The sequence below is a fragment of the Antechinus flavipes genome, chromosome 5, assembly GCF_016432865.1.
Source record: "Antechinus flavipes isolate AdamAnt ecotype Samford, QLD, Australia chromosome 5, AdamAnt_v2, whole genome shotgun sequence".
Taxonomy (NCBI): domain Eukaryota; kingdom Metazoa; phylum Chordata; class Mammalia; order Dasyuromorphia; family Dasyuridae; genus Antechinus; species Antechinus flavipes.
In genome coordinates, this window is record NC_067402.1 from 193,302,861 (window position 1) to 193,329,164 (window position 26,304).

General features: G+C 34.3%; 2 protein-coding genes across 4 annotated transcripts in view; one reads left to right on the forward strand and one right to left on the reverse strand.

Moving 5' to 3' along the window:
* Positions 1-723: 723 nt before the first annotated feature.
* The window catches only part of RAD51AP1 (RAD51 associated protein 1), a 29,268-nt gene continuing 3,687 nt past the window's right edge, over positions 724-26,304 (reverse strand). Inside the window, exons 2-9 of one of the 2 annotated variants that reach the window (XM_052000470.1) lie at positions 25,005-25,054; positions 20,604-20,751; positions 8,615-8,718; positions 6,573-6,659; positions 6,243-6,389; positions 3,453-3,608; positions 2,825-2,965; positions 724-1,512 (exon numbers count right to left, since the gene is read on the reverse strand). In XM_052000470.1, the coding sequence (XP_051856430.1) occupies positions 1,373-1,512; positions 2,825-2,965; positions 3,453-3,608; positions 6,243-6,389; positions 6,573-6,659; positions 8,615-8,718; positions 20,604-20,751; positions 25,005-25,054 (973 nt within the window). In that variant the 3' untranslated portion in view covers positions 724-1,372. Of the gene's footprint in view, positions 1,513-2,824; positions 2,969-3,452; positions 3,609-6,242; positions 6,390-6,572; positions 6,660-8,614; positions 8,719-20,603; positions 20,752-25,004; positions 25,055-26,304 lie in introns of both variants that reach the window. The other variant, XM_052000469.1, reaches the window with a different exon arrangement.
* Positions 15,833-26,304, forward strand: part of C5H12orf4 (chromosome 5 C12orf4 homolog) — a 58,065-nt gene continuing 47,593 nt past the window's right edge. For both annotated transcript variants that reach the window (XM_052000467.1, XM_052000468.1), the window contains exons 1-4: positions 15,833-15,990; positions 18,128-18,373; positions 23,950-24,171; positions 24,888-25,028. The gene's annotated coding sequence lies outside the window, so the exon portion shown is untranslated. The remainder of the gene's footprint in view (positions 15,991-18,127; positions 18,374-23,949; positions 24,172-24,887; positions 25,029-26,304) is intronic.

Sequence of the window (26,304 nt, forward strand, 5' to 3'; positions counted from 1 at the left end):
ATATTTTCTTTCCAGAAAGTTTTCCCATTCCCACTATTGATGCAGTCTTTTGTTTTTCTACCCTTGCCATTCTCCCCAATCCAATCCTCCTACATAAGTGCTAGCGTGACATAGAGGGCTGACCAGATCATCCCTATTCCTCACCTCCACCCTACCTCCAGTTCAGTAAACTTTAGTGGCTCCTTATTACCTCCATACCTAGTATGTTCTCCTTTCACATTTCTGCCTCTTGGTTTCTTTCAAGATTCCATCCAGATCCCACCTTCTACAAGAAGCATTTCCTTGTATTCCTCACCAATGCCCACATACACTTACTAGGGCTTTTCCTAAGATAATCTTTCATTTGCACTGTATACATTCTATATACTATTATCTATATATTGTCTCTATTAGACTATAAGCTCCTTGGGGATAGGAACCATGTTTTTTCCCCTTCTTTGTATAAGCCCACAGTGCTAAGCAGCTAGCACTTAATGAGTTCTTACTGATTATGTATCTTGTAATTTACCTATTTACAAATCACCTTCCCTATTAAAATATCAGTTCCTTGAGCTATTTTTGTATTTTTAATATCCTGAGGCTTAAGTGTATGGGACAGAATGAACCCTTTAAAAATGTTTGTTGAATGAAGACTAGAATTCATCACAATAAGTAAAATATTAAAATGACTGGCAGATATTGGTATCAAGAGAAGCATTTCATGGAAAAGATAACCCCACAAAATCACTATTTTCATATTTATTCATCTTTTCTCTAGAAGGAAGGGGCTTGACAATATTGAAACTTCATAAATTGTTATGAAAATTTATTTATACATTATACACAATTGCAATTTGAGCTATAAGTCACAATTCAACAACTACTTAAAAACATGAAAGTTACACATTTTATTACAAAAAATATTTTGCTTATAAAAATATGAAATCTCCTTACAATAAAACAGATGATGTAGCTTAATTAGCTTGCGTGAAATGTGTTACATGAAGAAAGGAAAGTATAATTATAATTTTCACTTTCCCAATAAACTCTACAAAAATATGTTGACATAAATTATGCTAAGTCATAATTGTCTATAAGTATACAACTGTTACAACATTACATCATACATTTAGTACTTCCAAAACTCATATCACTTTACTTATTATTATAAATTAAATATGTTTTCTTTAGAAGGAAATGATTAGAAAACAGCTCTTTGCAAACTTCTCTTCGGAATCACAAAGAGATTGGCAACATCAAGTTTTGAGAATTTAAGAATTTTTGCATGAAATTGAAAAGAACTGTATTTAGATTATCATTATCCTTTTCAAATAAGAACAATCTTTCAAAACTAGAATTCGTCTATTAAAGATCTATCTCTTTCCCACCATTTTCAGCTACTACTGGCAGTTGGGTGGAGAGGTTTAACTCTTGCAAGTCTGGACAGGCCAAGTCTGAGGCTATGACTGGGAGACTTGACAGAAACTCCTCCAAGTCGGTTGTTGCTACTGCTGCTGCTGCTTCCTGATGAGGCTAAAAGAATGTGCCACATATTGCAGGAATTATCTAAGACATCTTTTCAAATGTTTAATTACAGGGCAAAAAATAGCAAAAAATCATTAAGTTTCCTAATTTATATCCATAGCTATTCAAAGTATGAATGGGATCATTTTAAAATAAAGTACAAAAGAATAAGAGAGACCACAAATTACATGAACATACATGGACTTCAAAAGGAAAATCCACCAAATCAGCTTTATCTTCAGTCTTCAAATCCTATAGTGACATCAACATTTTCTAGATCCAGTGAAAGGTAAAATAATGGCCAATTTAAAATTCTCAGTTTTGGGATGTCTGGTGGACCAGAATCCATTTTTTACTTTATTGGATTATAGCTAATTTATTCTGTTGAACTTTTAAAGCTCTCTGCAATCTGGCTCCTACCAGACTCCTTTCACTACAGATCATTCCCCCTACCTGAACTTAAGTGGAGTTGTGCTGTCCTTCCTATGACTCCACATAAAAGACGCTTCATTTTCTGTTTCTGTGTCAGTGGCTGTCACCTGGACCTACACTGTCCTCCCTTCTCATCTGTACCTCAGAGAAACCTTTACTTCTTTTTAAAATTCAACTTAAACACTTTCTTCTATATGAAGCCAATCCTGATTCCCTTAACGCTAATGCCTTCATCCCTAAATGCCCTTGTATTTATTTTGTATTTATTCTATACATAGTCATAGACTGCATATATATATATATTGCTGCTCAAAAAGAATCTGGCTGTCTTTGAGGGTAGAGATCATTTGATTGTTAACCTATGTTAACCATTCCTTCACAGCATCTAGCATAAGGGTTAGCACACAGGAGGTAATAAGTAAATGCTGATTAATTAAAAATAGTGAGTGAATCCTCCTTTTCCTGTTTTTTTCCCCCAATAGGCTTACAATTCTTCCATAGAAATTAAAAGATTTTAGAACTAGAAGAGACTGACCAACGAGGAAAAAAAAACCCCAAAATCTAGCAAATCTAACAAATATATCAACAGTATGATGGTATATGTAATTTTTCGCATTATAGTGTCCCCTCCAACCCCATGAAGAAAAAGCTGACCCCCCCAAAAAGCTAAGCATCTAAAACCATTCAGGCACATAAATAACATAGCTAGTAATAAACTCTAGGACTTTTTGCTCCAGGTACAGTTGAAGTTAGACAAACTAAATATCCCTTAAGTTTCACAGTCAAATTCTGAAGATAAGCTGTTAACTAAATAGATATATGCAGTTACTAATTTCTCTAAGCACTATAGTATTATATATATATATATAAATAAATAAAAATTCCTCACCTGGTGGGACCCATCTGGGCCTCTTAGATTCAATTAAAGGACTTAAAGTTTGCAATGGCTTCCTAGCAAGCTCTGAAGATAGAAAAGCTTCTTTTGATGCTGGTTTTAATTCAACAGGTACTGGATGAGAAATCACTGAAGCTACTTATTTAAAAAAAAAAAAAAAAAGGGGAGGGGGGGGGGGACAAAAATAAGCCAAATTAATTTTTATACTTTAAAGATCACACAATTATTTTTCAAACAATTCATAATAAATTGCAATAATTACAATGTCTTAGAGGCACAGTTTAAGCAACAACTCCTTCATGAAGTCTTAATTCCCCAAGTATTTAAAAAATAAGTTGGTAACGTTAAATTAGTTTCAATGATGAGAATGGAAAGAAGTAATTTCGAATTGAATGCCTTTTACATAAAAGATTACATATTTTCAGGAGAAGAAAAGCAGTTATCACATGGTGGTATAATTGAATTTTAATGAATCAAACTGTAGTCACTTTTGTAAAAGTATTTTTAACCAAAAACATACATTTCCAAAATAATTAGAATGGGGATAATTTTAAAAGAAGAGAATCAACAGCAATCAAAATAAACTTTTTTGGCAAAGCTCAATGCTTCAAATCAAGCTTACCCAAATTATGAGAGGTCTTAGAAGCTTTCTTCTCTTTCTTTTCCACTGGGGTTTTGATCTTAGTACTTCTCTTTTTATTTTCTTTGGCTTTATTTTTCTTTGTAGTAAAATCTTCATCTTCCCCTTCACTTTCACTGAAATTAGAATCACTTTCACCTGAATCAAAGGAAAAAATAATTAGGTACAGAGACAGGAAAATCTAAAAAGAAAAAACTGAATAAAGATAAACAACTTTGAAAGTCTTATCAAATGCAATCAAAGAAATGACCAGCTATGATTCCAGAGAACTAATGATAAAAACATGATACCAATCTGAGAAAGAAGTCTGTAGCTACACTCTGAGACATTTTTGGGACATGAGCAAATTGGGAATTTATTTTATTCAATTATACATATTTGTTACAAAGTTTTTTTTTTTTTTTTCCTTTTTGATTGGGAGGGATGGTGGGAGAAAGAAAATGGATTTTTATTAATCTTTTAAAAATAAAAACTTTTTAAATGAATTAGACTTTTTCACTTTGGGTTTAAATGAATTTTCTATTTTTTTTTAAATTATGAAGAGTTTTAACAAGACATTCATCAACTTCAATCTCATCTTGGAAGAAATGAACAGATTTGTGAATTTTAATCACTTGAAAGAATTCAGGTGGTGGATGTATTTCCTTGTGTCTGAGAGATATTAAGCATAAAGACATCACATACCAAGAAAATAGGAACACCATTAATTCTGCCCTAATTCACCTGTTACATGGAAGAAAATTACAGCATTGTATCATTCAAACAATCAGCTATCTCCTCAGACCTAGTTCAAGTATTGTTATCAAAACACAGAAACTCTTTTACTATCACATGTATGGCATAGAACAACAGAGAACTTGAATAGAGAAGTCTCTCTAGAAATTCAATTGAATTCTATACTGTGGCCATAGTGACAAAATCTTCTGTTTTGTTTAGGTAAATCTGACAATCCTCAAACCCCAAGCCTAAGCAGAACAAAAGATTTTTTCTAAATAGCTGAAGCTATGCTGGCTAGTCAAAGGTTGTCTAAAAAGTACATGAAGTACTTTATGTGCTAAACTATGTTTCAGGATTTTTTTAATTATGAACAGATGACTAGGCAATATGGATGAACAGAGTTCACTTTTGTACAATCTGTAGTAATAATCATAGACATAATGGTTATTATACTATGTAGTAATTAGGCAAATGTGGTTAGTGGTTTGCATCCATGATTACAGTCAGTATTGCTTGGACAAAACCAAACTGTTTGGGAGAAACCAAAAGTTTGGGGAAGGAAAGACATTGCTCTAAGTCTTCAGTGAAATTCGGGGGAGTGGGGCAGGGGGAGGAAGGGAGGGGAGGGAAGTGAAATCTATGACTAAACTAAGAATCTGAATAAGTCTACTTTATTCAAAAGAAACAGGATAGGAAATCTTTATCCCCAGAGATTAGCAACTGTTTGGCAATTTAGACTCTTAGAGAGTTGTTTGGTTTTTTAAGAAATTAAGTGACTGGGGAAGCCAGATAACACAGTGGATAGAATACTGGCCCTGAAGTCAGGAGGACTTGAATTCAAATTTGGCCTCAGACATTTAATATTTCCTAGCTGTGTGACTCTGGGCAAGTCACTTAACTCCAATTACCTCAGCAAAACAAACAAATAAAGTGACTTATGTGTCTGAAGTATGTCTTGAACATGGATTGTAATGACCAAGAGTCCAGCTTTTTATCCAGTGTATTTTGGACATTTCAAACTGGATGCAATCTTAAATTCAATGCATCTAAATCTGAAATCATTATCTTCCCCTGTATACCCTTTCTTCCAAAATTCCTTCTTTGTATTGAAGGTGTCACCATCATTTCACTCTCTCAGATTCATACCCTAGGCATTATTAATATCAAACTCCCTAAGGTACCTTCAGTTGCCAAACCCATCCATTTCTACCTCAACAACATCTCTTCCCATTCTAGCCTTGCTTTTCATTCACGTAGATGTCACCTTGGTTCAGGTCCTCACTACATCTGTTGATTACTATAGTGTAACTAGGCTTTCCTGTCTCAAATTTCTCAACACTCTAATGTATTTACTGAATAATCATTTTCCTTAAAAGAGGTGACTATATAATTTCCCTACTCAATGAACTCCAGTAGCTTCCCATCTTGTCTAGGATTAAAAAATTCTTGTTTAGTTTTTAAATCCCTATACAATTTGGCCCCAACTGATGTTTCCAGCCTCACTGGGCATCATTTGCCCTTCTCCCTATGACCCATCCAAACTAGCCTTCTCGCTATATCCTAACTCATGAAAATCCATCTCTCTTGCCTTTGTCCTCACTATTCCCCATTCCTGAAATGCGTTCCTTAGCTAAATCAAGTCTGTACTAGACAGTGTATGGAGTTCCTGTTCTCAAGGAGCTCAGTCTAATGTGGGTGACAACACACAATTATGTACAAACAACAGTTAAAAGATTTGGAGTCTCAGAGTCCAGATGATGTTCCTTTCCTCATTCCTCCTCCTCAAGTATGGCACAAAATCTTATTTTACAAAACACTTAGGTTTTTAATAAGATAAAACCAAATGCATTAATAAGCAAGAAAAAGAGAAAATGTTTTTGTTCTGTGATCCCTTAAAAGTCTGCCTGAAGTTCCACCACGTTTTGCCCTCTTTTCTTTTTCATATTTGTAAATAATATGCATAAATTGCTGGTCTTATCAGTGAAGTATTTTTACGAATCACTGTAATATACACAGTAACTGTCAGAGTAAGCTTTAAAAGAAGATATTACTTACTTGTAAAGTCTGGCTCAGAGTCAGTAACATTATCATCTTCACTATTTTCACTAAGTAACTTCCTTTGTTGTATCATAGCTTTGGATGCAGCTTTTCTTGGTTTTTGACTAGCATGAGAATCATCTTCTTCAGTAATCTTATTTAAATCTAAGAATAACAAAAATTAGTGGAAACAAGTTTGTGTGGAAACAACTCGGTAAATATTTGCATTTTCAGCAATGCCCAAAATAAACTGATTACTTTTCATTATTTCCTATGAACAAATTAGTTGCAGTTGATGAAAAGCCCTATTGACCAAAAAAAAAAAAAAAAGATCTATTCCAAACTTACTGAAGCAAACACCATCTATACTGCAATTAGAGAGGTGAGGAGAAATATTCACTTTTTCAGATTCAGCAGTATCACATTTTTCAACATCTAGAAAGAAAGAACAAGAAGAAACTTTCATGTTCATACCATAAAACACAAAATTTAGGGATACAGGGAGGCTAACACTCAAATTTTGAAAGATCAAGATTAAATTTTTAAAAAGGAAATTAAACTAATTATAAAAAATCTATGCTTCTAGGATACTCCTATTTAATAAGGTTTGACTTTAAATTTTACTAATTATTCCCACAATACATTTTACTCTTAAACAGATCAGCTAAGAAAATTCTTTATTCATCCTAATCTCCTATCAAGAAGTAATTAAGTTATTTCTTAACTGTGAGTATAGTAAATAGAATGGCATTCCTTATTATGTTTCTACCTTGATTACTGACAATTAAAGATTTACTAAAAAACAAAGTTACCCAATTTTAATTATATTTACTTATATGAAAAATACCTGAATCAGCACAAAAATTCCAAATGAGCAGAACTTAAACTCCAACAAATAAATAAAAGATTAATCATTTAAAGTAGTAAAGATTATAATCAATCCAGACTATTTACCACTTGTACCACTTGCTGCAACATTGCCAGAAAATAAAGATATAATTTAATATATGAATTCTGAATTCATAAACCACTTGAGTCTACCAAAGACAGAATAGTATATTGCAAAAAATACTAGACTTGAGTCAGGAGATCCTTGGCTTCACATCCTCCTGCTTATACTTACTAGTTGTTACCTTGGACCAGTCACTTCACCTCTGAGCCTCAGTTTCCTCATCTGCAAAATGGGGATAACAATTCGTGTAGAACCTATCTCCTAAAGCTTTTGTGATTCTCATATTAAAAAATATGTAAAATGTTTTGTAAACTTTAAATTGCTATATAAAGATATACATAATAAATTATTGAATATGCCACCCAAATAAACTCATCAGTATCCTTAAAAACACATATTTAACAAATCTAGACTTGGCAGAATAAGGTGTAAGGAATGTAAGTGCCCAGGAAAGAAAAATATAGGAAAAAGATTGTTCATGTTCACTTAATTTGAGGTAGAAAAATTCTCAGTATTATATTAGAAAGTAATCTGAAGTAGGTGAAATGGTGCTGTGCATATAGCATTGGACTTCAATTTCAATAAGATCTGAATTCGTATTTTGATTCACACACACATTATTTGTGTGAACCTGGGTAAGTCACTTAACCTCTCTCAGCGTAGTTTCCTCCTCTGTAAAATGGGAGTTTTAACAGCATCTACTTAATAGATTTGTTATGAGGATCATATTGATATAGCCGATGAATTGTGCTTTGTAAACTTTAAGCCATTATACAAATATTAGTTATCATTATCATTTCAAGAACTAGGTGATTAGGATTCTCTTCTGGAACAAAATAAGAAGGAATAAGCAATAAAGGTTATTTGGCTTTCTGAAAGCAGCAAAAGCCAGAAGACCACTCTGCAAAATACTATTCCACAAGCCAATATAATCTTAAATGTTCAATCTGTAACATCAGATTAACCATCATGGTTCTTATCTAACTAAGAAAGCAACAAGGAATTGATTTTAAACATATGGCAAATTTAAAAGACCCATGATTTCAATCATGGCCTGCCACCAATACATTCAACCTATTTATGACTTAGTAGAAAAGCCCCGAAGAGTTACATTAAGCAGAGAGGTTAATTTGCCCAGAATCATACATTTCAACAAGAAATATTTCTGATACCCAGCCCATTATTCTATTCTCTACCAGGGGTCCTCAAACTACGGCCAGCGGGCCAGATGCAGCAGCTGAGGACGTTTATCCCCCTCACCCAGGGCTATGAAGTTTCTTTATTTAAAGGCCCACAAAACAAAGTTTTTGTTTTCACTATAGTCCAGCCTTCCAACAGTCTGAGGGACAGTGAACTGGCCCCCTATTTAAAAAGTTTGAGGACCCCTGCGTCTACAATATGCTGCCTCTTCACCATATATGCATAAAATAATCTTTACCTTGAGATTTCTGCATATCAGTAGTGGCTATAGAAGGTTCCTTCACTGATAATGCTAATGCAACTTCTAAATCTCTCTTATAGAGCTTGTCATCCAAGGCCATCCTAAAATATAGACATGCAAATAAAACAATAATTATACTTGTTAGTCATTTCAATTAAAAAGCACAGCTATGAGCTTTTCTTGAAATGGTTTTCATGATTGTTACTTTTATAATTTTTGGAAAAACTAGTTTTTAGCTAATTGTATTTTGATAGTACAATGTTAAAAATATAACTATCTTATATCAAATATCTAATAACATTCTGCTAAGATACGTGTGTGTGTGTGTGTGTGTGTGTGTGTGTGTGTGTGTAGCCAACTAATATAAATGACTATAGCTTAGGTGATTGAACAAAGAGTTCTCAAAAGAAAAATCACAAATAATTAAAAACTATAAGAAAAACCACTTCAAGTCGCTAAGAATAAGAGAAATGACAATCAGAAAAACCCTAAGAATTTATCTCATATTTTAGCCTATTTGGCAGATAACAAAAAGAGGGAATAGCAAGAAAACTTAAATATAGGCACATTAACATACTGTTAGTGATGTTGTAAACTGGAAAATAATGCTAGAAAAAAATATTAAAATAATATCCATAGGGAGGATTTGGGGAAGATGATGAAATGGATCAGTAAATTTCCCCCACAAACAGAATAAATTCAGGCCTCAGGATAAGCATAGATTGTAAAACATAAAGAAGACTTGGGACAGATCAGGAGTCCTCCAGGGACAACCCAAGAAGATCCAAAGTAAAAACCCCAGGCCAGGGATTTACACAAGTGACAGTATAAACATCTCTAAATTAGCTCCTCAGAAACACTAAGTGGAACCCCCGGGGCTAGCTAGGTTTGGCTGGAGCTTCAGCAGGAACCATAGGAACTTTCACCTCCAAGACTGTGTGGAGAGTTGGGGTCTGATTCTGGAAAGATTGAGGGACTTCACCAATCTGGAATGCCAGACCTAGCTGTACTGCAGAGACATGGCCCTGGGCAAAAAAAAAAAAAAAAAAAAAAAAAAAAAAAAAAAAAAAAAGGAGCCAGCATACCAGAAGTACAGAGGCAATGGGGTAGAGACTCTACTGGTTTCCATCACTCACAGGTGGGTGGAACTCTTGGTTTGGAGTTGTAGGTCAAAGGAAAGAGCTAAAGTGAAGATAGAAGCACCATTTCCTCTCTTCCCCTCCCCCCCCTTAAGAGTTTCTTACACTAATGCTTTTCATTAAAAAATAAAAATAAAATGAACCAACAAAAAAGAAAGAACCTAACCATAGAAACTTACTATGGGAATAGAGCAGACTCGGGTTCATCTTAGAGGAGGACATGGAAGTTATTAAAAAAAAAAAAAAGCTGCTTCTTAATGGCTCCGTGTCTAGAGAAAATTTATAAAAGAACTCATAAAAAAATTTTAAAAACAAATGAGACACTGAGGAAAAACTAAAAAAAATTTAAAAACAATAGAAACAAGAAGATTATGAAAATAAGTTATCTAATTAGAAAAGGAGACAGAGTTTAAAGGATGAAAATGACTTTTTGAAAATTAGAACTGAGCAAGGGGAAGCCAGTAAAGGTATAAGACACCAAGAAAAAATCAGAGTATAGAGAATGAAAAAATAGAATGTGAAACATTTTATAAGAAAAACAACAGATCTGGAGAACAGATCAAGAAGAGAAAACATAAAAATAACTGGACTACTGAAAGCTGTGACCAAAAAAAGAGCCTTGACACAACAATGCAAAAAATAATCCAAGAAAAATGACCTGGAGTGACAGAACATGAGGGGAAAGTTGAAACAAACAAAAAACCCACTGATTACCAAAAGAGATCCTTTGAGAAAAACACATAGGAATATTATTGCCAAATTTCAAAACCTCCAGATCAAAGAAAAAAATTTGCAAATTAAAATTGTACTTAACAGCCAAAATAAAAGACTATAGGTTTTGGAATCATATATACTGGCAATCAAAAGAACTAGGCTTGCAGTCAAAAACATATCCAGCAAAATTATCAATAATATTGAATAAAAAAAATGGATATTCAATAGATTTGTAGATTTTCAGGACTTATTTTTAATTAAACCCAATTTAATAGAAAATTTAATATACAAAAGCCAATATCAAAGATTAATTTTAAGCAACTTAATATGGATAAATTGCTTGTTTTTTACATGGAAATGTATACCATATGTTTAAGATTGATACTAGTAATTGAATAGCTGAAAAGAAAAACCGGGGCAGAGTTCAGTATGATCTGACTCTAAAAAACAAAAATATCTAGGAAAAGATAAAAATACTAATAATTTTATACAAATGAGGTTCAGAGGAAGAACAGTCACAAAAGTATTTGAGGGAGGAGGGCTCATAATACTGAAAACTTACTCATACTGGGAATGGACTAAATAGGCAACACTATATATACCCATGAAGGGTATAGCACCCTCCAAAATCTATAAAGAAATAAATGAGGAGGAGAGGAGGGAAAACAGGTTAAGGTGAAGATATAGAAGAATTTGTAGAGTAATGGGAGTGGGACAAGTTGTGTAAATTAATGGGAAAGGGATAAAGGAGAGAAAGGATAGCATAGGGTAAGATAGAGGGTACAAAAAGAATATTTAGATTAACTGGAGTAGAATCAGGTGTCTAGATTAATGGAAATGAAACAAAAAAAGGGAAAAAAGGATGGGGGGAAAAGATAAGGGAGGGATCCAGGATGGAGAGAGATTAAGTAAAATAACGCAAGTTAAGGAGCAGAATTAAGGTAGAAGAGTTAGAAGAAATAGGAAATAAGAGATATACACAAACACTACAACAAGGATTAAGAGTAGAATTTACTAGGGAAAAAAAGGGCTAGTAATTCAAATTCAAAATTAAAGATTTAATTAAGAGAGAAATCTACATTATATATCAGCCACATTCTTACTGTTTTAGATGCATATTTACATGTAAATGCATATATATATATATATATATATATATATATATATGTCTGAGCACATTGAATATATATACATGTAGGTCTATATGTTGTGTGTATATAAATACACGTATGTATGTGTGGGTCTGTATGTGTGAGAGTGAGTGTGTGTGTGTGGTATGTCTGTGCTTAATTACAGTCTATTTAGGTAAGGTGGGAAGGATGAAAGGGGGAAAAAGAATAAAAAATATTTGGCAGAGAACAAAACAATAACCTAAAAGGAAGTAAAGAAAAGATGGACATTCATGGATATATTTTCTTCTATATTATATATGCTTTCCTGAAATGGAAAATTATTGTTATATATTTTGAATTCTCCCTGAAGTTTCTCCCATGAAGAAGATGAAAATGTTCTGTTTTTCTTTTTTTCTATTCTGTTTTTTTCTGATTTTGTATTCAATTCAATAAATTAAAAAAAAAAAAGTCCTTATCTGTGACCCAGAGAATCCATAGCTGACTACAAAGTCAGTAATAAAAAAAAAGTCCCATTTGTATCAAAATCTTTATAATAGTAGAGAACTAGAAACAAATTAATCCATTTTGATTGGAGAATGACAAACTGTGGTGTAGGAATATAATAAAACTGCAAAAAAAATGAGTATGATGAATACAGATGAATACCATATAAACTGGTAAAGTCAGAGGAGCATATATTCATAAAGCTAGAGTGAGAAGAGATCTCAGAAGCCATCTAGTCAAAACCTCTCATTTTTAAAACTGAGGAAAATGAGACGCAAGTATACCTCAAAAAGGAAAGAGTATCTAGACAAAGCAATTCCCAGAGTCAAGAAGAGGACTGAGAAAAAGCCAGGTCTGGCAATTAAGAAAGCACTAGTAACTTTGGAAAAAGGATGACGTGGTAGGAAGCCAGATTTCAGAGGGTTGGCGAGAGGAGAGGAAGGAAGAGGAAGTGCCAAGTACGAGAATCCTTTATAAGAAGTTCAGCTGAATAAGGGAAAAAGGGAATGCAGCAACAGGGGAAGATGGGTTGATTGCTTGTCCTTTGTGCTTGAAGAAGACCAAAATGACATCACTATACTGAAATCAAGGTACAGTGTATCCAATTATGGGTGATCCAACCAATGCTAAGCTCAGAAGATTCTACCAGAAGTTGGACACAAAGAATATATATAAACATTTGGAGAAGAGATGTTTCAAACTCTGCACATCTCATGTTTATTTTGAGCTACTGAAGAATTGCTTTGCTCATAAAGCACAGCCTTATCTTTGAAGCAGGCATCTCATGCTGGGTGATCCTATGTCACTGTCTCCCATGTCTCACAGTTGATTAAAGGTCTTCAGAGAGACCTTGAAAATGGCCTTGCATTTCTTTTTTCTGACTTTGTGTGAGTACTTGTCTTGTATGAATTCTCCATAAAACAGTCTTTTAAGCAAACACACATTTGTGGCATCTGATCAATGTGGCCAGTCCATTGGAGTTGTGCTCCCTGAAGTAGTTTGAATATTGGTAGTTCAGCTTAAGACAAGACCTCAGAACTGATGAAGTGAAGTGAGCTGAGCAAAGCATAATATTTTCACCTTTTTTGGGTAGTTGTTTATTTGCTTTGTGTTGTTTTTCTTGTGGCTTTTCCCCTGATTCTTCTTGTGCAGCACGATGGATATGGAAATACATTTAGAAGAACTGCACATATTTAACCTCTATCATATGGCTTGCTGTCTTGGGGAAGGAGGAAGAGGAGATAAAGGGAGAAAAAAAATTGTAACACAAGGTTTTACAGAAGTAAATGTTGAAAACTATCTTTGCATATATTTGGGAAAATAAAATACTATTATAAAAGAAAAAAAATGTAAGGTTCTGATATTTTATTTTGCCAGGTAACGTCCACAATCATCCTTATACAATTCAAATGGAAATTATTCAGTTTCATGGTATGTCATCTATGTACATCTCGGGAAAATATTCATTTATCCGCAAGCATTCAAGATTTCCCCATTTGCTGTAACTGATAGTTCCACATATGGATGGTATGATACTAGGTAATGAAGAACCTGTTTTCTTGATGCTGTCAGGTCAAAATTAGCACAACTGACAGAATTGTTCCACATTCTGTGGCATCTTAGTTATAAAGGCTCCATTGAGTGTGCATTCATCTGTAAACAAATAGTCATGCACCAACACTACCTCTACTTTGTTCTTGGCTTACAAGCCTTTTCAAGTCAAATGTCAATGTGGTTACTCATCTTGATGCCATTTTTATCCTTGAAAACATCCAACATCACTGAAAATATGCTAAAAGAGCCATGGGAGCAAGAACACAGCCTTGTTTCACTTCATCATGACAGCCTCCATTATTCAGAACCTATACAAGCATGCCACCATTGAACAGGTGTATAATATTGCAGGCAAATTTTGCCATGATCTTCCACAAGTTCCCATAACAAACAGAACCAAAGGGCTTATTTATGAGATAGATGAATGTTGTGTACAGACCTCTATTCTGCTCCCGGCATTTCTCCTGAAGTTGTTGGGCAACAAATATCATATTAACTGTTCCTCAGTCTTTTCTTGGCTCTTGGGTAGATGACCATTGTTCAGGTTGAAGGATCAGTTTATTAAGGACTTGGTCAAGAATCTTGCCAGCATGGAAGAAACATGTTTCCTTTGCCTTTATACAGAAAGATAATGGAGGCATCTTTGAAATCTTGGGGAAAAGCCTCTTCTTGCCATATAATCTGGAAGATTCCAGTTAGCTTTTATATGAGCAGTGAACTCTCTGCCTTGAAAATCTTAACTAGAATAGAATCAGCAGCAGATACTTTATCTTATAAGAGAATGGTATTCAAAACCTCTTCTTCACTTGGCAGCTTGGCTAGAAAGAGATCAATTTCAACCTGAGGCAAATGGCCAATGGCTTCAGCATTGGTTGATTCTGTTGAGAATGCTTTGGAAGTGCTTAATCCACTTCTCCAGAATCAAGTCCTTATCACTTATTATGGCTCCATTAGCATAGATAGATAGAAGGCTTATGAATAGCCTTCAGGACCTCATAAAACTGCTTTGGATTGTTACAACCTAATCAAAATTGAATTTCATCTGCCTTTTTACTGATCCAAGAATCCTGGATATGTCTAAGCCTCACTGACACTTTACTTCTGATGAAGTTAAAACACTACTTTCTCAGAGCCAGACAAAGTAATCTGCTGGTAACTCTGTGAAGTTCTTGTTTCTTCATCTAGCACCTTCTAAATTTCCTCATAATTTTAAACAAATCAATCTTGATGTTTGTGAATATTCTGGCCCAGATGAATAAATATGGTGCTGTACACCAGATTTTGAAAGGTGCCCAATTCTTTTCCACTCCGTTTATTCCAACTGTGTGTTGCCTTTGCTTTTCCCTCCAAATTAGCAATAAGCATTTATACTCAAATCTGTTGACATTAAGCCTTCTGGTTGTTAGCTTGCCTTGGGGCCACCGCCTTTGCTGAATGCAAATGTTCCTTGGACAGGACAAATCTATGATCAGTTCAGTACTCTATACCAAACATCATTTTCATCACTCTCACATTCTATTTTCCTTACAATGACATTGGCTGTTAAATGTCAAACTTTATTTCAAGAATACATTCATGAAATTCTATTACATTTAGGTAAACAGAAGAGAGTGTTAATGATGAGATCATGAGACATAGATGTCTTCAGTAAGTGACCACTAATGTTTCTGACTGCATTCCTCTCAAAGACCCCCTGATATGTCTGATAGGCTATGCCTTCTCTGGCTTTAAATAGTCACCCAGAGTAAATGTTGAAAATTACCCAAACATATATTTTGAAAATAAAAAGCTTTAATTAAACAAAAATTAGTCACCCAGAATTACAAACTTGTCCTCTTTTAGCATACTGACGATGAGGTTTTCCAGGTCTTCATAAAATTTTTCTTTGACCTTATCAGGATTTCAAGGTGGGAGCATACACACTGATGGTGATGTGATACTTTCCTGCAAGAGGTAATTGCATTGTCATAAGCCTGTTGTTTACTATCTGGGGGAGTTATACAAGCTTGCTGACGAAACTAGATTTGATTGTAAAACCTATACCAGTTTCACGGTGCTCCCCATCACTGCAGCGACATTGAAACAACATGTATCCAGCTCTGATTTTAGTAAACTGGTCTTTATTTGCCAGTTTTGTTACAATCAAGACTGCTATTTTTATGTGATATTTGTTGTTATCTCATTACAGGAGTTGCTCGTCTTTCAAGGGTACTGGATTTGTTGCTGTCCATAACTGTGTGCATGTTCCACGTACAAATGATGAGTGAAATCATCTTCAAAAAACTTTTTGTACAATTTCTGGTTTTGATCACAGGGTGGGATCTCCTGCCTGCTATTAAGCAGATCAGAGGTGGGTAGATTAATTTTTAATAGCTTTTTATTTTTCCAAATACATGCAAAGATAGTTTTTATCATTCACCTTTGCAAAACCTTGTGTTCCAATTTTTTCTCCTTTTTGTTCCCCTTCTTCCTCCCTTAGAAGGCAAACAATTCAATCTAGGTTAAACATATGCAATTCTTTTCAACAAATTTCCATATTCATCATGCTGTGCAAGCAAAATCAGATCAAAAGAGGAAAAAAAAATAAGAAAAAAACCAAGCAAACAACAACAAAAAGGGGAAAATACCATGCTTTGATCAACAATCAGCCTCCATAGTTCTTTCTTTGGACGCAAACGATACTTTATATCACAAGTCTATTGGAACTGCCTTAAATCACCTCATTGTCGAAAAAAGTTAAGTACAATGAAGAGATTTTTAAGGCACTGTTTCCAGCCTCTTCCTTATGCCAGGAGGTGAGCAGTACAATCCCTTAAAAAGACTGCTCAGTTATCCAGGGGGCTGCTTCAGGCCATGGTCTGGGCCACCTGTGTGCAGAATTGTGGCTACAGCTCCCAATGTATTCATGTCTGCTCTTCATTATTTGCCCATCATCGCAGGATTTCAAGGAGGTAAAAATGATAAAGTGGTATGAGTAATGTCTTTTACCTTGCACATAAAGTGGATTTGAGTGTGGCAGAGTTGTGTGGCATTATCAGCCTTACTCTTTTCCAAAGCTAGTAAGAGCCCAGTGGCAAGATAAAAATCAAGACAACTAGTGATGGCTTGGGAAGAAACAAGATGATTTTGACATGTTTCAATGTCTAACCAAGCTCTAACACTCTACAATAACTTTCATGGTTATTGGAGCAAATTCTTCACATCTGCCTATTTTGCTGATAGAAGCCTTCCTAACTACTTGATAGATTTGAGGCCCCGGTTATCCTTGTGCTGGTTTAATCCATCTGTCAAAACAGTCTATCTGAGAGAGACTGCTGGGTATGCTACAGCTTTTTGGAGCCATAGCTAAGAGCATGGTGGCAATTGGACCCAAAAGATGTGAAGCATCTCTGAAAAGGGTGTAGCAGTCCTTATACGAGAAGTACTAGTCTCCTGAACACCGATATACCCCACAGGAGAAGGTAGAAGCAAACGAAGCCTTTTTTTTAAGAAAGAAGGAGATCTGGGCACGTTTGTAGGAAAGAAGGAAAACGTCAGTAGAAAAGGAAAGGATTAAGAATAAAGAGATATGATGGTGGAGATGATTTATTGGAAGAAAAGTGGATGAGATGGGATTGACAGCTGATCCTTACAAGCAGAAGGGCTACCAAAAAACCAGACTGAACAGAAGAAAGCAACAGTAGGGGAATGACATAGAAAAGCTACAAGATAAGAAAAGGAAAATGGAGAGACAAAGAGGAAAGAATATATCAGAAAATTAATGTGAAAAAAGTATCAATTTTTTTTTAATAACAGGCACAACGAGACAGAAGTGAAAACAGGCAACACAAAGAATGAACTATATTATACAACATGCAAAATCATTATTATTCCTGTCTAGCCCATTTATTTTTGGCTCTGAGTTGTGACTTCATAAATGTAAGAAGTTGTATAAATTTCTTCTACCAATGCAGTTTGAAAGTTTCTGTGCAAGTCTTAAGAGATTTGCCCAAGATTCAGTGACTTACACAAGATTAGAATTTTTGCCAATAGGAATATTCCCAATCTTCCTGGCTTTGAAGTCAGCTCTAATATATTCTGCCTCTCATTTGACCCAATAAATATTTAGTCTTAGTTGTAAGTTTTCTCACTTTAAAATAGAAATATACCTAAAACACAAACCTAGTCCCTAAAACATCATAGAGTTATCAGTGAGAAAGTTTCCTAAGATTTTACTTTTCTACTGGAAACACAAAATAAATAGAAAATTGCAACACAGCTAAAAGTGAAAAGTTAAGTGTCCCAAGAACACACAAGCTAAACCAGAACCAAATTATTCCTGTCTCAGAGACTGGCTCTTTCTACCATGCTGCCTTTTACTTTAATGCAATCAAAATTATCTTTTATAACTGGTATGCCTTGTTTGTTAAAAAAAAAACAAAAAACAAAAAAAAACTCTCCCAATTATCACTGTGACTTCCATTTTCATTTTCGTTTTTTTTTAACAGATCTTCAGAAGTTGTAGCTGTACCCTGAGAAGCATTTGCCAAGCTGAATCTCTACAGGGATTGTTTTCCTAGGATAAGGACTAAGCACACTGAGTTGGAAGAAATGTTGACCTAGGGCTCTTGGATTCAGTCATAGACTATCTCCATCACAGGCTGAGGAGGGCTGGTAATCATGATTTGATTTTTTGCCTCCTGGTTCCCTTTTGGGGTACCCTCCTGCTTCTGCAAGGCCGGCTTTCTTGCTCTGTAAGTGGCAGTTGGCTGGCAACTGGTGGGGACCCATGTAGTTATTTCCATAGATAACAGTTACATAGATAATAAATAACAGGATGGTCTATAGGTACTACCACTTAACTCATCTACCTATTGGTGGCAGTTGCTCAGCAGTTGTTGCTTGTGATGATAATGAAAGTAGCCCCCTCTCCACAATGATTTCTGCCCCCATGATAGCTATACATAGCCTAAACCCAGGAGCACAAACTACAATGATATTGACTCCTCCCCATTTCATAAGAACTACTTGGAAAATTTTGAAAAGTTTGTCAAAAATTAGGTTTAATCCAAGAAAATATAACTCATAATATCACAATAAGACCCAAATAGATATATAACATATATGTAAAAGGTTACATTATAAAAAACAAATCAAGACATAAATGGAAGGGAGAGACTTCTTAGGTAAACAGGGGATGGAAGTGATCATAACAGATATTTTTTTAAAAGACAGTTTTAAATACATAAAACTAAAAAACATCATAGTATAGTAGAGCCTTGACTTTGGAGTCAAGAAGATTTTGATTCAAGTCCTGCCTCTGATACTTACCGGCTCTGTGACCTTGGGTAAGCTACTTAACCTATCAGTGTCTGAGGCAAGCCTGTAAGCCTATAAATTCATAGTGCTGATCAGCACTTGCAAAGGGAGTTGTTTCATAAGGCTTTTCTTACATAATTGAAGTCAAAGTTCTGGTTGAAATACACAAAAGACAGAGGAAGGGGAGTCCTATTTGGCCTTTCTATTTTTGGTGATGCTTCTGGCAATGGAGGTCTCACTCCACAGGAGACTACATTTGTCCCTAGAAGATTAAAAAGTAAACATTCTAGCAACTAGAGAACAGATATGAAGATGCTCTTCGTCTTTAAGAATAGTGGCCTGGAGATAATTGCAGTAAACTGTTGTTGGATTTTCATGATTTGTTTCAATTTGGGAAGGATACCGTACTTTAGGCCCACAAGCTAATAGACAAAAGTCTACCAACTTCCCACTGCAAGGATATTACTCCAAACTAATCCCATATATTGCAAGAGAAGATAGAGAAATAAGGGATGGATATTACAAGGAGATAGATTTGCATTGGTTCAATGATAAACCAAAGAAAAGTTATTAACAAAAAGGTGGCAGTTGGAAGGGAAACCTATAGTAAGAGTGTCGTAAGGGATCTGAGGTTGGCCCTATTTAAAAAATATAATTAGGATAATGGGATTATTCTAATCATTGGGTGTGCTTAGCAAATATGCATTTGATATGAAGCTTGAAAGTACAGCTAACATGATGAATAACGGCATGGAACTAAATCATCTCAATTTGCTGTAATGTAGCAAGGTGAAAAAAATGTAAAATACTACAATTGTCTTTCAACAATTTTCAAGAATACAAGGGAACCATGACTAAAAAAGTTCCTGTGAAAAGCCGCTGAAAGTTTGACTGGAAGGCAAACTCAGTGAGTCATACAGTAGTGCCAAGAGCTTACATCTTTATTGAGAGACAAAGTGTCCAGGAAGTAACAGCTCTACTACAGCTTGCCCTGATCAGGTCACATCAGGAGCACCACATGAAGTCTTGTGTATATTTTAGAAAACAAGAACATCTCCAGGAAAGAGGAATGAAACGAATGTTATATGACAGTTGTCTGAAAATAGTGGGGAAGTTAGCCAGGAAACTAAAAAGAAGACTTACTAGAGAAAAACCTTAAAATATTTGAAGGTTTGTTTATAAAAGAAATAAAATTTGATTTTTTGTTTTTGTTTTTGACTTCAGACTGTGGAATTAGGAGATGTTAATGGGTAGAAATTACATAGAGACATATTTAGACTTGATCTAAGGAAACAATCAAGCTATCCATCATCAATTAGCTGCCATGGAATGAGGATAGGGATTTGAGGTAGAAAGTGGGGTAGTTACTAAGTTTCCCCTCAATGGGCAGTTTCAAACAGAAGCTGAATAACTAAATACTGGAATGCTATTAAAAAAAAAAAAAAAAAAAAGATTGTTTATAGAGTCCAGCCTTCTCATTTAACAGATGACAGTGACACTAGAAAGTTTCTATATCTTGCCCACAGTCATACAGCCAGTCAAGGGTTTAAGGCAGGATTGGAACAGAGATGTTCCAGACTCTGTGTCAAGCACTTTCTTCACTACCCCTGAGCTTCAGCTTACTGCATGCTGCTTAATCTATTTCATTCATGTTGCATCTCTTACCTTTTACTAGGTGTTTTCACTTGGAGTGGAGACTCTTCTTTATGATTGCTTCTTGATTTTGGTTTCTCTTGTTTTTCTCGTTTTGTTTCCTTTGGTATTTTTGATTTTTTGTTTGAAGTTGCTGTCCAAGGAGCAAAATCATCATCATCTTAAAGTACGTAGGGTTTTTTAGGAGGAAGGAAAGAAAAAATAAAACTCATCAAATTTTCCTGATTGAATAATAAAGGTATTCTTTTAGCAGTTTAAATCTGTTGAAGTACATATTTTTAGAATTATTATTCAAACAATTTCATCGTGTTGCAGTTGTGCCAGTTCATAGCAACTTTTTCATGATTCTAATACCTATATAATTCTGCAATGCCAATTATACTAGTATTTAAGAGCCCAAGGAAAAAACAATGCATTTAAGTAACCTTTTGAAGATCCACTGGGACAATTTATAAAGGTCTGTGTCAAAAAGGTTCATCACATTGAAAGTTAACCATCAACCATCAAAGAACGTTTATTTCAACTTCCTAACTTCAACAAGAGATTCTTAGAGTATCTTCCTATGGCTAGAGAATAATTTGTGTGAAAAATATCTGAGGGTTTCTAATATGTGAAAAAATAACAAATAAATTATATAGAGAAAAACAGGGTAGTACTCTTAGCTTCTCATAAGATGATGAAGAAATAAAATAGAGGATCTATCTGTTTAGTAGCTTTTTATTTTTTCCAAATACATGCAAAGATAGTTTTCAACATTCAACTTTGCAAAACCTTGTGCTCCAAATTTTTCCCTCCCATAGACAGCAAGCAATCCAATACAGGTTAAACATGTGCAATTCTTCTAAACATATTTCCAAATTAATCATGCTGCACAAGAAAAATCAGATCAAAAAGTGAAAGGGGAAAAAAAAAACCAAGCAAATAACAACAAAAAGGTGAAAATACTATTCTTTGACCCATATTCAGTCTCCATAGTTCTCTTTCTGGATGAACATGGCTCTTTCCATCACAGATCAATTGGAATTGCTTGAATTACTTCATTGTTGAAAAGAGCCAACAAGTCCATCACATAACCTTGTTGTTGCTGTGTACATTGTTCTCTTGGTTTTACTCACTTCACTAAGTTTACAGAAATCTCTCCAGGCTTTTCTGAAATCAGCCTGCTTGTCATTTCTTAAGGAACAATAATATTTCATTATATTCATATACAGTAACTTATTCAACCATTCATCAACTGCTGCATCCACTCAATTTTCAGTTCCTTGGCACTACAAAAAGGGCTACTACATTTTTGTACATGTGGATCCTTTTCCCTTTTTTATGATCTTTTTGGGATAGAGACCCAGTAGAGACACTGCTGGATCAAAGGGTATGCACAGTTTGATGGTTCCTTAGAGATAGTTACAAATTGCTTTCCAAAATGGTTTCCAGCTTCTGGGATGAGAACTCACTATTCGACAAAAATTGCTGAGAAAACTAGAAAATAGTATGGCAGAAACTAGTCATTGATCAACATCTAACACCCTGTACTGAGATAAGGTTATGATTTAGATATAAAGATTTAGATATTTTCAATTCTCAACTCCCATAACAATGCATCAGTGTTCCAGTTTTCCCACATCCCCTCCAACATTTATCATCTTTTCCTGTCATTTCAGTCAAATAAGAAGTGTGAAGTGGTACTTTGGAGTTGTCTTAATTTGCATTTCTCTATCAATGATTTAGAGTATTTTTTCCTATGACTAGAAATGGTTTTTATTTCATTGTGTGAAAACTGTCTGTTCATATCCTTTGACCATTTATCAATTGGGGAATAGCTTGTATTATAAATTTGATTCAGTTCTCTATATATTTTAGAAATGAAGCCTTTATCAGAAACACAGGATATAAAAACGTTTCCTTAGCTTTCTGCTTCCCTTCTAATCTTGGCTGCATTGGTTTTGTTTGTACAAAATCTTTTAAATTTAAGAAACATTATCCATTTTGTATTTCATAATGTTCTCTAGTCTTTTGGCCATAAATTCATTCCTTCTCCACAGATCTGAGAGAGAAGACTATCCCTTGTTCTCCTACTTCGCTTATAATATCACTCTTTATATCTAAATCATAACCTTATCTCAGTACAGGGTGTTAGATGTTGATCAATGACTAGTTTCTGCCATACTATTTTCTAGTTTTCTCAGCAATTTTTGTCGAATAGTGAGTTCTCATCCCAGAAGCTGGAATCTTTGCATTTATCAAACTATTGTGTCTTATGAACCTAACCTATTACACTGATTCACTATTCTTTCTCAGCCAGTGCCATATGGTTCTGATGATCACAGCTTTATAATATAATTTTAGGTGTGGTACAGTTACCTTTCTTTGAATTTTTTCCCATTAATTTAGAAGACCTATCTTAAGATTTAACAGAAGCTCAGATTTTCAGGATTGAAAAGGACCCTTGGGTCACACTACAAAGTCTATCTGAACAAGAATTCTCTTCACTATATATGTAAGACATTATCACTCAGCCTTTGCTTGAAGACTTTTTAGAGCAGGAAAACCTACTACTTTCAAAGTCAGTCCATTTGTCTTCTGGATAGCTCTGTTAGGAAATTGTTTATAACCTAACAGACTTGAAAATTTATAAGTAAAAGGCATTAGAAATCACTTAGTGTAATGCCCTTGTTTTACAGAGTGCTACATAGCATCCTCAGAATCCACAACCAGGCCCTCTTCCATATGCCTATTCTTCAGATTTGAAGGCAGAGATCCTAGTTTCCCTGCAGCTATTTGTCTGGTTAAACATTCCAGGGTCCTTAAACTGAAATTTGTTATTTATTATTACTTGAAGTAATTCACTCTCATGAGACATAGAATTGTATAATGTATAATACGGATCTCATAATCAGAAAGGTCTAGGTTCAAATTTCACCTCTTAAACTTACTGGCTATGTAATTGAGGCAAAGCACTTAACTTTTCTGGTCCTCAATTTCCTCATCTGTAAAATAGAAATACTATTGATATCTATCTTGCAGGATTGTTACTGAGACTCATATGAGATCATGCACGTAGAGCACTTTGCAAACTTTATGAATTTGGGTAAATGTCAGTAATTTGCAATGGTTGCCTTGCCCTTCTCTGTGCACTTTTCAGCTTATCTACTTTATATGTCATGGGTGCTTATAACTAAACATAAGAAATCAGATGTGATCTGACCAGGACAAAGGAAAAATGATTATGCCCTTCCTAGTCTGTACAATGTGCCTCTCTGCAAACAAAAATTGCACTTCCTTTTTTGACTGTTATATCTCACTGTTGAATCATATTGATTTGGACTCAATCTCCTTATCTGACCTCTCTCCCAAACTCCAGGCCAAGAAAGCCAATTGTGGTTGTAAGATTTCTCAACCTGAGCCACCTCCTTAAGTGAAAGGGGGCAGTCCATCATAGTGAGTCAAGAGTTTTTATAAAGAAGGGAAAATAAGAAAAAAAAAAAAAAAAAGGAGAACTGGACAGAGCAGAAAAATAAGATGACTTCAGAGGAGATTATGCATGTTTGGACAATCTCAGAAAAGTCCTGGTGATTGGATTAAGGTATGCATCTTCAATTCTCTTGCCTTAACACAGAAACAGGTTCCTAATTTATTCTACCATTCATCAGTTGTGGGATAACTGATTTCTACTGAAGAACTCCTATATAACTTATAATGTTAGCACATAACTACATAATGCTATATATTTTTTCAAGTGTTTAATATGTATTAGTCTTCTTAAAATAGACAAAAAAGTTCTTTGTGATCCCGGATCATATATCTTATTTTTCTCTGATCCAATCCATTATCCAGGCCCTTAACATATCCTTAATCCTTAGATTATACACATACTTATTCAAAGCCAAGTTATCAGTTTTGCATCTGGCTGAATGATTACTCAGAACTATAAAATACTTTATATCTTTAGAGTAAAATATTTTGGCTTAGGTAAAATATCTTACCCTACCTAAACTGAACCAAAGGAGCTACTTACCATGTGGCTTTGTTCATGTCACAACTTAACCAATTTAACAAATGCATAACTGCTAACAATTATCCTACTTGAAGGTTATAATATGGTATAGCAGAAAAAGCAATAATGTTAAGTCAGAAAACATGGATTTATGTCCCAGTCTTGCCACTTAATTAGACTATAAGCAAATCCCTAATCTATTTTTAAAAAAAAAAAGTATAAAAACACTTGTATCATGTAGTTCTCAAAAATTCTGTAATGAAATATTTTGAAAACTATGTAAAAGTGAGTTATTCTCATTCCAGATTTACCTAATGATAGCACAAAGAAGTAGATATATAGAAAATGTACATTCTGCAAATACTGAGGGGAAAATGTGGTAACTTGCAACTCTAAATAAGAAAATAGGAAGCTGCACTTACCATCATAATCTGAGTCCAAAGACTGTGAGTAATTGACTGGTTTCTTATTCCTATTATCAAAACAAATATTTTTCAGTTACGTAAATTTCATGTTTCTACCTCCAGAAAAGTTTAATTGCATTTTCTTTTCAATTGAAACACAATGATGTCATCTAATCAATAAGCATTTATTAAGCACTTAACTAATATTTCATGCCCTGGACAAGTCCTTTGAAAAATTCCTAATTTCAAATAAAAATAGTATTTGGGGTGGAGGGTTTTAGCTGGAAAAGTAATTTCTTAATTACATAAATACCAAACTCTCAAGGATTGACTGCATGTCAGTGATTAAAAATTTAATAGTGAAAGGCAATTTTCCTTTCTGTAGGTCAAATTGATTTTTAATTAAATGGATTCATTCTTGCTGTCATTTCCAAGGAATCTACAAATGCTAGTCAAATGTGTTCAAATTTGAAGATAAATATGCAATCTTTTTTTTAACAGACCTTGTGCATTACACTAGATTAACTTTAAGAAAATCCAATATGACTTCAAACTTTAAAAAATAAATTTAAATGTATTTATTCACATTAGAAGACTCGTTGCTTTTGATAAAGGTTTTTTAAAGTCTCCCTTCTATATGCAGTTGTTCTTATGACTTATAAGTCATAAGTATCTTCTACTTTTTCTTCTAACCCAAGAGGTTATTCAGAATCCTGAAGGCAATGGGAAAGGCAGCTCCTCACCCAAGTTAGACTCCCAACCTGATTAGAGACTGACAGAGACAAATTTAAAATATAAAGGACAGTTAGAATGCCCTGAGTAGGCATAAAGCATCAATCTCAGAAATTTAGTGCATAAAATGTGCAGAATTAATGAATTTTCAGTTTTACACCTAAAAACAGCAGGTAATCCAAAGAGTAATTTATAATTGAATTAGGAAAATCAATAAATTGGGATCTATTATATTCATTTTATCACTAGATTTTATACTTATTTTGTCCTTAAATATAATATTAAATTTAATATAATTGTAACTTAGTTTCACTTCTTAAAACTAAAGAGGGAGGGCCTCCTACACAAGGGAGGGAAATAAAACTTGGGATAAAAAATTCAATACAATTCCACACACATACTTATAAACAAGAGTACATTATTTTGCATAGTTACAGTTGTTGTTAGGATGTTTACAGGTTTCTGCTGTGTGTTTTTATTCCTAAACTAAGTATCTTAACTTCCCCATTAGACAGCAAACTATTTAGGCCAAAGAATCTTCTCTCTTTTCCCTTTCTATCTCTCCACAATAAAATGACAACAGACC